General features: G+C 45.8%; 1 protein-coding gene across 1 annotated transcript; it reads right to left on the minus strand.

The window, feature by feature from the left end:
• Positions 1-2,159: 2,159 nt before the first annotated feature.
• Positions 2,160-9,854, minus strand: LOC127336398 (uncharacterized). Its single transcript, XM_051363207.1, has 7 exons — positions 9,502-9,854; positions 9,121-9,195; positions 3,824-4,376; positions 3,255-3,640; positions 2,946-3,145; positions 2,674-2,818; positions 2,160-2,547 (listed from the first exon to the last, which is right to left on the minus strand). Exons 1-7 carry the CDS (start codon positions 9,817-9,819, stop codon positions 2,413-2,415), a joined length of 1,812 nt encoding a protein of 603 aa, XP_051219167.1. The 5' UTR covers positions 9,820-9,854; the 3' UTR covers positions 2,160-2,412.
• Positions 9,855-16,496: the final 6,642 nt, after the last annotated feature.

The raw sequence follows: 16,496 nt of genomic DNA on the forward strand, positions 1-16,496 counted from the left end.
TTGCTGTGCTCATCATACATTCCACTTGGACTTTCCCAATGTTGTGCAATCCACGCTATGTCAAGCACCATCAGTCATGTGGGCAAAAAATGCTGCAAAAATTGGGTACAAATGGGTTGTTGGCACTGGAATAAAAGTTAGGTTCAGGGCAGACCAATGGATTGGAGGCACCTGCCTAGCCATCCTCTTTTGAGATATTTATTTTGTGTGTAATCAACAAGGAGTGACATTTAGAGATGTTTGGGATGGGATTGACACTAAACTCACCATTAGGAGGGTTTTTGATGATAGGATGATGGAACAATGGTTCCAAATTGAGCAGACCATTAGATCCATCTTTTCTCAGATTTGGAGGATGCCTTTGTGAGATTTGCATAGTTATGGTTTTTACACTTCACAATCGCTTTATGCCATGATTAATTTTAGAGGCATTACTCCGGTTTTTATTATAGTTGTGTGGAACCTTAATATTCCTCTAGGGTACACGCATTTTTATGGTTGTTATATCACAGCAAATTAATTACTAGGTATAATTTGAGTAAGCGTCAGGAAATCTTAGACAAAACATGTTTGCTATTGTCTGAAAATTAAAGTATTTACCATTATTCTTCTCTTGCGACATTGTGAGATAATTGTGGCTGGTATTTTGGACAGTGAGGTGGTGGACTTCGAGAGTTTGTCTAGACTCTGGATCAGTAACAAGAGAAGTGTGGTTATCAACATGGTTAATGTTGCATTGTTGCGGACAATGTAGAAGCACATAAATGACGTTCATTTTGGTTGTTGTACCTGGTCTGGGTTGCAGGTGTTGTGGATTCACTTGGTGAAGATGATGAAAAGGTAGACTTATTTATGTCCAACAAGACATGTGGAGAAGTTGACACTCTATGGTCGGCGTCAGGAAAAGAGAGCGATGGCAGCCCCAACGTTGCAAAGCCGAAGAAGTGGAGGTTGGTGTCATGGCCACAGATGGTTGGTGCCATGGCCACAGATGACAGAGGTGCAGTGTCGTCGGGTGGTGATTGCCACTGGGTGGTATTCTGATGAGTTGAGATCAAAGAAAGGAGCAGAAAAGAAGTATTTGGAAAAAGCCTAGTGCCACTGTTAGAACTTGTGTTGTGTTATGGCTTCATTCCCTGTTTCCTTTATGGGCTGTGTGTTGAAAAATTGTGGTAGACGCCTTGGAGGCTTTAGCTTGTGAGTTGGTGGCAGCAAAAGAGTGATGGTCTGTAATGAGATGAACTCAGAAATTTCATTTTCTTTTCTGAATGGAATGGGGCGGAAGCCTATGTTTCTAAAAATATACTTCCCAAATATTTGGATTTGAAATATAGTGGCAATTTAGTTGTGAGGTTTACACAGATCAAACTCCTAAGTCAGCTCATGCTGATATGCTCCCTGCTTTATTTGTGTGGTGGAGCTTAGGCTCATTCAATGCGAGTTGCTGTGTATTTACTGACAGCTATTGGATTTTCGCACCAGCAAGTTACATTTAAGTTATATGTAAGCTACAAAATTTGAAACTTACTTGTGTAGTCACAAATATACATATTCAAGTTTCAAACTTTGTAACACACATACCTACATCCATTACCTACCTGCAATTTTTTTTTTGAATTCTTTCGAGTTCTAGAAATACACTTTTTGTAGATGGTAGAAATAAATTTTTTTTGCGGGGCCTGCTGTCCATCACATGCAAACTAACCACCACCACATGTTTATTCGGTGCAGGCAAGATCGGGCAGACATCGTCCGCGTTGGTTTACACCTTTGCTAACATGATCTACTTTGCTTATCAGATATCCAGTAGAGCTCTTTTACCAGTATTGATGTTGTTGTACTGTTAATCTCGTAGGTAATTAGTGTTGAAAATTATATCGATTGGGAATACATCCATGCGTGAACAAACAAGGATGAATAAATGTACCTTGTATACATAGTTAGATGTTAATTTGCTATGCATAATGTTAAACAGTGTCTCTGCGAGCAAATGTAAGGTTGTGCCTAGCATTATATTTTTCATATTTTCTTAGTTATTCTGTGAATTATTTTTTAGGTAACTTCGACACAATTTAATATTCCCTCCGGCCTTAAATACGTTCGCTGATTTAGATAAAAATATAAGCTAGAATGCATCTAGATTCATTGAACTTGGGATGAGTATTTATGGTACAATAATTTAAATGCAGCCTAGAAGTTCTAATATGTAAAATGTGCTAGCTGAGTGGCAAGGATTGCGAGTGTGCAGCCAGGCCACCCGGGGATCGAGTTTCAAGAGGACCGAATTAAACGGGATGCTATCTAACGGGTATAAATTCGCTGCTGGAGAGTTCTTATCATCTATCTAACAACGTATAGCCAAGTAATGGATCATCCTCTGTTGGTCAACATGACCACGATGTACAATTAATCCTATGATTCGGCAAGCCTCACACAATCCGGCGACCCCCAATGCCCTCGCTTCAGCCTCTTATCCTCAACTGTCTGTTTGCATAGTGTGCAAATGCTTGCTCGGCACGCCCAGCAGAAGACAAATTTCTCATCATCCTACATATGGACGTCATGTAGCCGGTCAGATGCATAGAGAAGGTGCTATATATTCAGAAAGATTATCACAAAGCGGCCGCCCTGTTAATTACATGCAGTTTTAAGAGAGAGATATAGGTTTCTTACCTTGAAGGTCTTTTCGCGGCACCTTGGACATCTCACGACGGCACCTAATGGTTTTAACATATTCCGCATCTGGTTTCCAAATTGCAGTTGGTCCATCTCCCTCTCCCACTCTGCCGTATCTCTAGCCTCAAATAGTCGACAGTTCCTGTAGTTAATGGACAAATTTATGTGATAGTCTGTTAGGACGATACAATGGACCGAGAGATAAGCAAGACAAATATCCAGGATGCCTCCCCTTGTTTGAAGGAACAGAAAGAACGTGAATGGTTTACCTGAAATGATCGTAGCCAGCGATTGCCTTGCCGCAACGGAAGCAAAAAAACTGGCCACAGTTACTACACACCATTTTGTTGCAGCCTTCACTCTTGGCGATGGCAATTCTGCAATTTGGACATAACCGAACATCCTTGTACAACTCTTTGATGTTCAGCAGTTCCTGTGCCACCTCCTTCTCAGTCATCCTGCCTGACGCCTGTGACAGTACAATAACATAAAATAAACGACATATGGTTGATAAAAAATGAGTTTACTCCCAGTTTCCATCCAATGCTACCAGGGAAGATATTTTGGTGGCATTTTACCTTCCGGCGCTGGAGTTTCTGTTCTGGATTTAGACACTGCTTTCCTGGATGCCATAATTCCTTGCAAAAGCCGCAAAAGGTAAACGAACATTGCGGGCATTGTGCAGTGTTATCCTCATCTTCCACACAAGCAATCACACACTTTGGGCAGTAAACCACGTCCGCCATCGAGTCTAATGCTTTCTCAAGAGCAAGTCTATCCCAACGTTCAAATTCTTCTTCGTTAAGAAGCCTCTTTAACAAGTAGTGTGGAATGGAAGTATTGCACTTGGCGTCGGGGCATACTAACTGAAATAAAGTGCCTTCCTTCACATGCATGCTGCATAACGTCTCCATGCACTTCATGCAAAACAAGTGGTGACACGGAAGCTTGATGAAGTTGGAACCTAAATGATTCAAAATTAAAGTTAGTTTATGGGATAATGATCGTGGATTAAGGTAATTCAGCATCCCAAGAAACTTCATTGGAAAGAAAAATGTCGCAGAAATCGCATACGAATCATATAACAGATTGGCTCCTTGCTATTACTGCTGCATAAAGAAGATGCCCAAGAGGAAACCGTTTTTACCTTTGGTCTGGTTAAGGCATATCATGCACGTATGGAGATCATCAAGAAAAGCTTGATAGTGTTTTTTACTACTGTAAGTGAGCATGGAAGGGATCGTAGACTCCAACGAGAGACTTCTCGAGATTGCACGTCTGTCTCTTCTATATGTTGGAGTGTCTTGACCTAACATTATCTTGCCATCAAACCAGAGATGTAACAAAGAAGAGTTGTGTATCCACTCAACCCATTGATATACCACTTCCTGTCCTGTCAGCTCTGCCCAAATGGTGTCAAGCATCTCACAAAGTTGGGAAACATTAGGCTCATCCATCCATTTAGAGGTGACTGTAAAATATGGTGGCTCTTTGCTAGGATACGACTTTGGAAATAGGCATGTCAGTATCAAAGGAGGAAGGTACTCAAAGTTGCAGGTGTAAGAGAATTCGTCTGATCCAACATTATGTTCTTTTGTGGCATCATCATCAGGACACGCTCCACATTTTGTTTTCTTGTTAGCTGAAGAAAGCTTGGCACACACTTCAGCATCATCATGAAGATCGTAGCGTATGAAAATCTGTAATTAAGGTGGTAAAATTAGATGGCATAGTTCAACCAAGATTTATGTTAGATTGCACATATTGTATTTACAGTAGGACTGTATTGTAATTGTAACCAAACCCTAGGCCTCTGGCCTATTATATGAACACCGGAACCCCACGTCATTATACGTGTGAGGCTTCCCCTAAAACCCTTCTACATGGTACCACACAAATCTCGGTCCTACCCTAGCCGCCGCCGCCCCCCTTACCAACCCTAGCCGCCGCCGCCTCTTCGGCCGCTGCTGCCCTAGGTCGGGCCACCGCCACCCCTAGCCCCACCCCACCTTCCGCTGCCATGGAGCTCCCTGCCCTCACCGACGGGACCTCCGCCGCCCCTGCGGCCGCTTCGGCCGCCGCCCTCGTACCCGCCGGCGCCCCGCGTCATGCCGGCCCCGTCCTCCTCTCCTTCGCCGTCGGGAACTACTCCAAGTGGTGCATCTACATGCGAGCTTCCCTCGGCCGCTCCGGCTACCTCGGCCACGTCGACGGCACCGTCGCCGCTGCCCCCACCAACGCCGAGTGGGCCACCGCCGACTACACCATCCTCAACCACCTCCACGCCGCCATCGACGAAGACGTCGCGGACATGATCCTTGCGGGGAATCAGACCGCGCGTCAGCTGTGGCTCGCGGCACGCGACCTCTTCACTGCGAACAAAGCGAACAAAGCCATCTACCTTGACAATGACTTTCGCCTGCTTGTGCAGGGTCTCTCTCCATCCACAAGTATTGTCGCCGCCAGAAGCACCTCGCCGATGCGCTCTCCGACAACGACTCTCCCGTGAGCGACCACGCCCTCGTCCTCAACACCCTGCGCGGCCTCGGCCCTCGCTTCGCCTCCGCCGCCACGGTCATCTCCATGACCGACCCGCTGCCCACCTTCCTCCGCACCAGGGCGATGCTCCTGATGGAGGAGATGCAGCAGGCCAACGCGGCGGCCAACTCCCCCACCACCACCCTCGTCGGCCAGGCCCGCGGCCCTGCCTCTCCATGCCCCGGCCCCGGCTGCCGCGGTGACGGTCCTGCCCCTGGCGCGGGCGCCGGGAAAGGCAAGCAGCCGTCCAAGCAGAAGGGCCGCACCGGCGGACGCCAGGGTGGAGGCGCCACCCAGGTTACCCAGACCGCCCGCACGCCTGCCCCGGCCGTCCCGTGGGTCTGCTTCTCCCCGGGAGCTGGATAGTGGCGTGCCCCCTCCTCTGGACAGGGCATCCTGGGCCCTCGCCCCCAGGCCTACACCACCACCGCGTCGTCGACCTCGACGCCCACGTGGGACAGCTCGGCTCTCATCGCCGCCCTCAACAACCTCGCGCTTAAGCAAGGTGGTTGGGTCATGGACTCAGGCGCGTCCTCGCACATGACCAACGATGATGGTAACCTCACTCGTTCCTCCCCCCTTCGCACTCCTCACTTTGTCGCTGTCGGGGATGGCACCACCATCCCTATTGCCTCTTCTGGTTTCACCTCCTTTCGCACACCTTCTGGTCACGTCTTTCGACTCAACCATTTACTTCTAGTACCGCACATTATTCGCAATTTGCTTTCGGTTCGCAAGTTTACCCGCGATAATATGTGTTCCATTGAGTTTGACGCCTTTGGTTTCTCTATGAAGGACCTGAAGACCCGTCGCGTGATTCTTCGTTGCAATAGTGACGGAGATCTCTACACTTTTCCTGGGAGGAGCCGCTTTCGCCGTTCTTTCTCCACCGCTTTGGTCGTCACCGCCACCGCCGACCTGTGGCACCAGCGTCTTGGCCATCCCGGGCATGATGCCATGTCGGCTTTTCAGCGTCTAGATTTTATCAAGTGTAATAAAATTAGTCGTACTCGGGTGTGTCATGCATGTCAGCTTGGCAAGCACGTCTGTTTACCGTTTAGTCAGTCTACTACAGCGTCTAGTGCCATCTTCGATTTGATACATTGTGATTTGTGGACATCTCCAATTATAAGCACCTCTGGTTTTCGATATTACCTTGTCATTGTCGACGAATATTCTCACTTCCTTTGGTCTTTTCCACTTCGCAACAAGTCATGTAGTGCCTGCACTCTCGAAACCTTTTTCGCTTATGCGCACACGCAGTTTGGTGTCACTGTTCGCTCCCTCCAGACAGATAACGGTACCGAGTTCCTCAACAAGACTGTTGATACTCTTCTCACCACCCACGGCACCGCCCTGCGGCTGTCATGCCCATACACCTCCCAACAGAACGGTAAAGCCGAGCGTGCCATTCGTACCATTAATGATACTATGCGCACCCTTATGTTTCAGGCTCACATCCCAGCTCCTTTCTGGGCCGAGGCACTGGCTACTGCCACATACTTGCTCAATCGTCGCCCTAGTACAGCCATAAAATCCCAGGTTCCCTACACACGTCTCCATAGTCGTCCTCCCTCATACACTGATCTTCGAGTCTTCGGTTGCCTTTGTTATCCTAACATCGCGTGCACCGCCCCACACAAGCTCAGTGCACGTTCCATGGCATGTGTCTTTCTTGGGTATCCTTCTAACCATCGTGGTTACCGCAGCTTTAACCCTGTCACTGGGAGAATTCTCGTCTCGCGACATGTTGTCTTCGACGAGACAGTTTTTCCTTTTCAGCATGCAGCTTCGTCATCCGCGCCTGCGCCTCCAGCGCCGCGCGGACTCGACGACCTCTTCGGCACGCCGTCCGTGCCCCCACCGTGAGCTCCAGCACCAGCCCCGCGCACCCCAGCGCCGGCCCCGAGCGCCCCTGCCTCGACACCTCCTCACCCAGCCAGGTCCTCTGCCGCGGCAGAAAATTCGGCGTTTTTTGTGCAGCGACCGGCTGCCACGGCAGGACGTCCAGCAGTTTCTCTGCCGCGGCAGGTGGCCACGACAGGAACTCCTGCTGCACCTCCCGCCCGGTCCGCCGCCGCACGCAGTGTCCCTGCCACGCTTGCTGCCGACGACGCCCTGGCGGCTTCCTCGAGTGGGGCCTCCGCCCCTCGGCGCACGCGCTCCGGACGCCAAGTGCGTCCCGTGGATAGGCTCAACCTCTCCGATGTGGACTCCGTCACCGACATCGTCGCCACCACCTTCCGCCAGGCGATGCAGGATCCTCAGTGGCGTGCCGCCATGTCCGCTGAGTACCAGGCTCTCGTCGACAACAACACTTGGTCACTCGTTCCTCGCTCTCCGCGTGCCAACGTCGTCACTGGCAAGTGGATCTTTCATCAGAAGTTCCACTCGGATGGCACCCTTGAGCGCAACAAGGCCCAATGGGTTGTTCGTGGGTACTCCCAGCGCCCCGACATCGACTACGAGGAGACTTTGAGCCCTGTTATCAAGCCTTCTACGATCCATCTCGTTCTGCACATTGCTTCTCCAGCTGTTGGCCTATACAGCAGCTTGATGTGAAGAACGCGTTCCTGCATGGATCCCTGGAAGAGGTGGTCTAGTGTCAGCAGCCCCCTGGGTTTGTTGATGCCTCTCGCCCTGACCATGTCTGTCGCCTCCACAAGTCCCTGTATGGCCTGAAGCAGGCCCCTCGCGCCTGGTACCACCGATTCGCCTCCTACATCGCCACTCTGGGATTTGTTGTTTATCCTCCACTCTACGGCACACGGCGTACTTACTGATCTATGTGGATGACATCATTGTCACCACCTCGTCGACGAGCTTTCTTGAGGGGCTTCTTGCGCGTCTTCATAGCGAGTTCGCCATGACTGATCTCGGGGACCTCCACTACTTCCTGAGTATGAAGATCCGCCGGTCCCCTGGTGGTCTCTTTCTGTCACAGCGACAATATGCTATGGATATCCTACAGCGGGCTGGCATGTCTGACTGTCACCCCTCACCTACACCGGTCGACATGTCCTCGAAGCTCTCCGCTTCCGATGGCGAACTTCTTCCCGACGCCACCGACTATAGGAGCATCGTGGGCGGTCTTCAGTACCTCACACTGACGCGCCCCGATCTCTCCTACGCTGTTCAGCAGGCCTGCCTTCACATGCATGCTCCGCGCACGGCTCACTTGGCTCTCGTGAAACGTGTTCTGCGGTATGTTCGGGGTACACTAGAGTTTGGCCTCCAGCTCCTCGCCTCCTTGTCAACCGCCCTTGTGGCCTACTCCGACACCGACTGGGCCGGCTGTCCGGACTCGCGCCGCTCCACCTCCGGTTACTGCGTCTACTTCGGTGATAGTCTCATCTCTTGGTCCTCCAAGCGACAGACCACCGTGTCCCGTAGTACCGCGCCGTCGCCCACGCCGTCGCCGAGTGCTGTTGGCTCCGCCAGTTGCTCCAGGAACTTCATCGCCCCATGAGCTCCGCCACGGTTGTCTACTGTGACAACGTGTCCGCCATCTACATGTCCTCGAATCCGGTGCAACATAAACGTACCAAGCACATCGAGATAGACATCCACTTCGTCCGCGAGAAGGTGTCCTTGGGAGAGGTCCGTGTTCTACATGTTCCGTCCTCCCATCAGTTCGCGGATGTCATGACGAAGGGATTACCAAGTCAGCTCTTCCTCGACTTTTGGTCCACTCTCAACGTCTGAGAACCTCCCGCTGGGACTGCGGGGGTGTTAGATTGCACATATTGATTGTATTGTAATTGTAACCAAACCCTAGACCTCTGACCTATTATATAAACACCGGAACCCCACGTCATTATACGTGTGAGGCTTCCCCAAAACCCTTCTACAATTTCCACCATCCAAGAATAAATGAAATAGTAGCATCAGCAAGTAATTAATAACCTGGAAATATCGGAGCCCTCCTTTGTTTTCTAGTTCAACAAGGTCATCCCCGTATATTGCTTCCAGTGCCATCAGCTGCGGTGAAGATGAAATTTGCAAATGGATGAGAATGACCATGGTACAATTGCATTATTTTGTTCGAGCAAGATAAAAATAATCGCGATCCAGTGAACAGAAAAACTGCATTGCAAGTTAGCAAATATAGATGCAGCACAACAAAGATCAAGAATTCAATTTACTCCTTCCAATTTAAATTACTTGTCGCAGACTCGGGTAAAATGTTTCATAAAATCTGTCTAGGTTCGTTAAATCTGCGACAGATAATTTAGATCAGAGACTACACCATTACTGAAATTTCCCAAATTAATCAGCATACCATACCTCGTCGTCCTGTCGCTCCTGGTTGTTTCGTATCTCGTCTTCGTCAGCCTCGTCCCGTGCATGAAGGCGCAGTCCCGCCGCAGCCCCGTCCATGGCGGCCTCCTCGAGCCTCAACTCCGCCTCGGCCGCCGCGACCCACGGGGAGTCCAGGTCGAGCACGTCCGCATCGGCGCCGTCGTGGCACCACACCTGCCTCGCCTCTGCCTCCGCGGTCCGCGACGAGGAGGAGGAGGATGCCTCGGATAAGAATTTGGGGGAGGGGTCGCTCTGGGGTTCGAGCGCTCGCGATGTCGTGGCGCCGACGGAAGCTGTCGCCATGGCGGGAGCTCGTGAGTTGTCGTTGGGTACGGATTGTAGACGCTGCTCGCTTTCGTCGCCCACACGGTGGGCTTTGTGTACCTTTTAGTAGGTGAAAAAAAATCACAATGCCTGGGCTGTGGGCCTGTGGCGCTGGGCTAGGATAACAATCCGCGAGTGATGCTGGCATACATGCCGATAATATGGCAAAACCTATATTTTTTAAAAAAATGGCAAAACCTATACACCGACCAGGTCGCTGGCTACCGGCCACCGCACACACCCTGGTCGGGTATGGGCCAGGCCTATTTGTGTATGTTTAGCCTGTAGCAGTTTTTTTTTCTTTTTTTCTGGTTTCTTTTTCTGTTTTCTGTTTTCTTTTTTTCTTTTTTCTTTTTTCTTTTCTTTTTTCTATTTTCGGTTTTGTTTATATTTTTTCAGATTCGAAAATTTATTTTTAAAAATTGTTCAAATTGATAAAATGTTTAAATTTGAAAACCGTTTAAATATGAAAGGTTTTCAGATTTGAAAACCGTTCAAATTCGAAAAACGTTCAAATTTGAAAACAGTTCAAATATGAAATTTTTTCAAATTCGAAAATTGTTCTAATATGAAAATCGTTCAGATTCGAAAATTGTTCAAATATAAAAGTTGTTAAAATTCAGAAATGTTCAAATTCGGAAATTGTTCATAGAAAAAAATACATTTTTGTTCAAATTTAAAAATGTTCAAATCTGAAAAATGTTCAGATTTTTAAAAAGTGATTTATTTTTAATTTGAAAAATATTTAATTTTGACAAATGTTCAGATTTAAAAAAATTCTTTTAAAAAAGAAAACAAACAACGGAAAACAAAAAGAAACGAAAAGGAAAAAACGGCTTACGTGATGTTGGGCTGCGGCCCAGTTAGTAACCCGGGGGCGCGGGATGTGCGGCAGCCCCATCGGTACCGACCAGATCGGTGGATAGCATCTTCCGATAATATCATGCAAACTTCCCCGAAAAAATAGTCATGCTGAACTTTTTTTTTTGCGAGAAATCCACCGATCTATTAAATAATCATCAACATTAGTACAAATAGCCCAAAAAGTAAAGAAAATTACAAATTGGTACTTTGACCACCTAGCGACGACTACAGACACTAGCACGAGTCGAGGGCGCGCCGCTGTCCTCGCCCCTCCATCCCTGGAGTCAGGCAAAGCTTATCGTAGCAGAACTTGTTGTAGTAGATATACGTGAAGTCGTCGTGCTAAGGTCCTAAAGAACTAGCGCACCAGAGCAGCAACCATCGCCAATGATGACAACCATAGATCGAAAGAGACTGACATTAAACCACACCAACAATAACGAAAATCGACCGGATCCCAGGAGATCTGACGGGCACACAACTCCACGTACCCTCAGTCAGCGCTAGATGCACCACCGGAGCGGTGATAGGGCGGGAAGGACCTTATTCTGACTTCAGGATGTAGCCGACGCCTCACCATCCCAAAAAAGAGAGTGAAAAGCAAACTAAATTAAGAACGGAAACTCCCCGCCGGCGAGGGACCGTAGTCCGCCACACCTCCAAGGCCCAGGGCCGGGCCAGCGAAATTCGGGGCCCTGTGCAACAATCAAAATGGGCCCTACTTTTTTTAAAAAAATAACTGTAGTTACACGTTGTTAATAAGAAGAAGTTAGTATGCCATTATGACACAGACGTAACCTTGGATGGTTGGTGCGGTGACCCAGCGTACCACTGCATGGTGTAGTACACAAGTCGTTGACATAACACAAGTGAAACACCGTTCCACCCATATTACATCTCTCAGAGTGGTACAACAGAAACATATGCGAGTCCAAGGTATGTCTATAGAAGTACACAGGAATTGTTTACATAAGATCCACACAGCCTCCTACTTTACAGTGAGGTAAAACTTCAAATAAAGCTCCAAAAGAACGACTCGTAGTCTATCTTACTGCTAACTCAAGTTTAAGAGCTACTTGGCTTGCTATAGAATTCTAGCTACTTAGGTGCTAGGATTAGGGAAAGGTTCCCTTCTATTACTAATCTAGGTTTCCATTATAGCTGATGCAGAAGTTGACTCCATTGACTTCTTTGATTGGATTCTTCACCTCGTTGTAGTTGACTCCTTTGTCTTCGAGTTCCACGGTAGTTTCTCCTTCGGTGCCTTGATCTAAGAAGGGGGTTCAAATGGGATAGAATGAGTACGAGCGTACTCAGCAAGTTCATATTAGGAAATATGTGTATCATGCACTAGCTACAGCCATAGACCAGAAAGTCATAGGCCAATGCAAGTTTTCATAAACATTTCTTCAAAAGGTTTATTTTATTCTGAAAACTATGCCCGTCAGTCTTCACAGGTTGACTAGAACTTCGTGGAGTTCCTTTCCTGCTGCGTTCGCAGTTCCCTTCCCGGAACAGGGAGTGACAGTCACAATTCTTGATACCCTCTGCAGAGGTGCGTTACTTTACCCCACAAGAGATCTTAACCATGTTGCCGGCCGAGAGTATGTCCCCGTCCACACTTCCTTTGGTGTGAGGCCCAGTATAAGATCCAAGCCAATCACTGCCTTCTCCGCGACTGCAAACCCGCCCTTTTGTCCACCCTCACACCTCCAGTAGACTTCCCCCGATAATACGGCTTTACTCATGGTGTACTTTGGACAATCCTTCATAGATCGTAGAGCCATCATCACTAATGGATGGGGATTTAAAAGGCTATCCCAACCTACGGCAGTGCCTCCAACACCCCGCCGGCTCTACCAATCCGTTGGCGTGCAGAAGGGAAAAGATACAGCTGACTTCCCCAGAGCCATTATAGATCTTATGGATAACGCGATATGTACGGCGCTAGAATCACTGGACGGCATTGGTAATTAATCCTAGGGTGATATAACCCATTGCAATGGAAACTCACCATATCAACACATACCATGGTTCCATTGCCCACCACATAGTCATATTCATAATTGTAAAATAATACTTTGCTTTTCAATGCACGAGTGATAAGTATAGTACTTTGCATATAGTTTGATAAAAATAATCAAATGACATGAGCAAGCGATGAACTTGCCTTTCTTGACTGCAAGATTATGCAGGCAAAAGCTTCGATACGTGATAACTCCAAATGCTGAAATACCATCATCGTCCGGTAAGGACAATGTTTAAAGAACTGGCAAAGATGCTATAATGCATAGTATGAGATGCAATCGCCCCGAGCGTAAGCTAACCTTGATGTTTTAAGAGATGTGAGTTGTAAAGATTTCTTTAGGGTTGGTTGCACTTTTAGAATGGTTCTCAAACAAGGTTCTTATTAGGGTTTGGTTATATTAGCATCATAATCAAGTGATATAAGACATCATATCAATCATACACATAAGAAATAATGGTGGAATAATATGTAAAGAATAGTTGTCAATTTTAAGTTCTACAGAACATGATTGATGATTACTTCTACTATACTTCAGAAGAATAACTTTTGAAGAACATGTTGTTTAAGAACTAATTGAGTATTTCAAAGAAGGATTAGGGCTTCTAAGGTTTGATTGGTATTTGTACTTCAAAAGAATAACTTTTGAAGAACAGGTTAAAATAAGAATATGAACTACTATATATAGGTGCTATGGCTTCTAGGGTTTACTATTGGATTCATTTAGTTTCACTAATAGGAACTAGTTGGTTCTTAATTTGGATTGGGGTTTCTATATAGCAAGTATTGGTAAGGTTATTACTATGGTTTTCTATATACATCATATCAAAGGATGGTTGTTTAAGATGGTTCTATAAATTAGCTATTAGGGTTTACTATGGTTTCTTATTTGCTTCACTAAATAATCACTAATAGTTTCTAAGCTAAGTGACTTATCATTTCCTAAGTAGGGTTTAGTTGATTAGCAGCATGTGATGTGATTTGCTACACAAGGTTGGTATTAGGGTTTATCATCATGGTTTAACTAGGGTTTGATGGTTGAGGTTAATCCTAATGGTATGGTATATATGAGTGGTGATCAATGGTACTAATCCAATTAACAAGTTAGGGTTTATATCTAGGTGACACTAGTGGATCATATAGGTTTGAATTAAGAATAGGAATATGAAATGATAATCTCATGTGACTTGGTTTTTGCTAATGGATCATAAGCATGCATTCATTGGTCACATAATAATATGGTTCTCTATGTAAGGTGAAATTAAAATGATCACATGTGATAAGCAACTAGGGTTTTAGGGTTTAACATTTTGATATGATCACATAAAATTATGGGATCCAGATTCTAACTTATAATTAAAACTAGGGTTTCTAAATTATGGTATAACTCCTAAAATGATGATTGGTAAAAGAGTTGTGGTTACTAATTACTTTGAATCAAAATTAGTAATGGTTTAATATTTGTTATTAGGGTTTAAAATAATTACTTGTTAACTAAAGATGTTTAAGTAAATAATTGTTGGGCTACCAAAATAATATTGGCTTATAATATTTTCTTGAGTTATTACTATTTAAAGAAAATAGAAAATAGTAATTTGCAATTAGGGTTTAGGAATTACCACTAATAATTAAGTTAATGCAAATATGGTAAATAAAATTCATCTTAGCATTTTACTTAGTTACTGAATAGTTAAAATTTAATTTTGGAACTTAATTATTTATTGAGTTCAATTTGTATTTTAAATAAATGAAAAGGCATAATTAATAAGGTTAAAAAAAATAAGTGAATTTTTATTTTGTCACACATTTTTGTTTTATATTTTATTTGAATAGAGTTTATTTTTGTGAGCATTTTGATATATTATTCATATTTTTCTGAGTTGAAATGAATTTTATAGGATTTTGCAAAGTTTCAGCAATTTACTGGTTTTTTAAATTAAACAGGAAATACTAAAGGTACTAGTTCACTTCTAGACCCAGACACTGACGAGTGGGACCAAGTTACACGTCAGGTGCCACGTCGGCAAGGTTTGGTCAAAATTGACCGTGGCCTTTGACCTCACCGGCGTTTAAACGCTGGCGGCCAGAGCACGGTGGCGCCGCCGATTTAGGGCACCCCGAGATGCGTGGTTAGGGTCATTCGAACGAGCACTGCAAGACAAAGCTAATGGTGGTCTCGCTTTTCTAAGGGGAGCATCGGAGCATCACCGGCAACCAGGTGCTGCGGCGGTGAGCTCCGGCGAGATCTCGAAACCGAGATACAGAGGGATCTAGGATGCTCAAGTGGACTCTAAAGATGCGTTGACTCACCCTGAGGATGATGGTGTGCTTGATGGTGACGATTGGTGACCGTGGCAAGCAGTATTTTGCGGATCCCGGCGATGGCCGGAGAAAGGGAACACCGAAATTGGCGTCGCTCCGAGATCCCCTTCTCGATTCCTTCCGCCAGGAGTACCTACATCGCCAGGCGCATCCAACGAGCTACTACACGGAGCTTGGGGTGGTCTCCTTCGTCGGATTCGTCCTCAACTCCGGCGACAGTGAATGGCTAGTGGTGAGAGATAGAGAGGGTTATAGAGGGAATGGAGGGGCTGAGATGAACAAGGACAACACGGAGGTTCTGTAGATGGTTTTATAGACCACGACGAGGTCGGAATCGTCACTTCACCGACGGTGACCGCCGGGATGCAATGGCGACGGTGAGGTGAGCTTGGGCGCTAATCTTGATGCTCCTGGATAAGCTCGGACGCGAGAGATATAGGAGAGGATTCTGGAAGCTTCTGCCGCGTCCGGGGTGATCCTTATCGCCAACGGTGAGGTGGCCAGAGCGTCTCGGTGCGCTGTCGACGCCGTGGAGGAAGACGACGCCATCGTTTTGTTTCACGCCAGCGACGAAGCGGTATGAGGCTGTGGGCTGGACTGGGCCGTGGACTGGGCTTCGACTTGGGCTGCTGTGTGGGCTGCTGCGGCCTGGACAGGTAAGTTCTCTCTCTCTCTTCTCTTTTCTATTTATTTTCTGTTTTATTTTCTGAATTGAATTTGGTATTTGAATTCAAATTTGAATTCTGTTTTGTTTTGCAGGTTCTTAAACATTTGAATATCAATATAACTTGATAGCCATGCTCCCTGCATAATGTTGTTGTTTTAACAAACATTGCATTATTAGTTATATTTTATGATATTTGAGTAGAGTAGAGATGGGTGTAAGTATTTATCTCAATTCTCTTTTATTTAGAAACCAAATTTGTTTAAATGGTTTGGAATATGATAACATGTGACTGGTGAAAATATTATTAGGTTTAACTAGTGTGCTTAACAATATGGATTGTTCTCATTTAATTTTTATGAGAGTTTCAATTAAATGGTGTTGAGAATAGAAGGGTTCATGATTTTATGTGAAGAATTATTTCTAGGGTTTAAGAAGATGGTTGAATAAACTCAATTAAGATATATCCTATGCTCATCAAATTCAATCCACTTGCTAAGGTGAGTCTTATTTTATTAAACACTACTCTATTTGGTACACTAAACAATTTCTTTGGAAGGCAAAATAGAATCTAATATTGGTTCACTCTACTCACTTAAATGGCACTAAAGTACTTAGGTATATAGGCCTTGGTTTTATACTTGTGATCCATGATACACAAGTTAGGGTATAATATTTTATGTGGGGTGAATTCTACTTGAAAGGTTTAGGGTTTTGCATAAGCTTCACTAAATTGAAGTATAAATAGGCATGAGGTATGGCAGGGTTCTACTTATAATC

The sequence above is a fragment of the Lolium perenne genome, chromosome 2 (assembly GCF_019359855.2).
Source record: "Lolium perenne isolate Kyuss_39 chromosome 2, Kyuss_2.0, whole genome shotgun sequence".
NCBI classification, from domain to species: domain Eukaryota; kingdom Viridiplantae; phylum Streptophyta; class Magnoliopsida; order Poales; family Poaceae; genus Lolium; species Lolium perenne.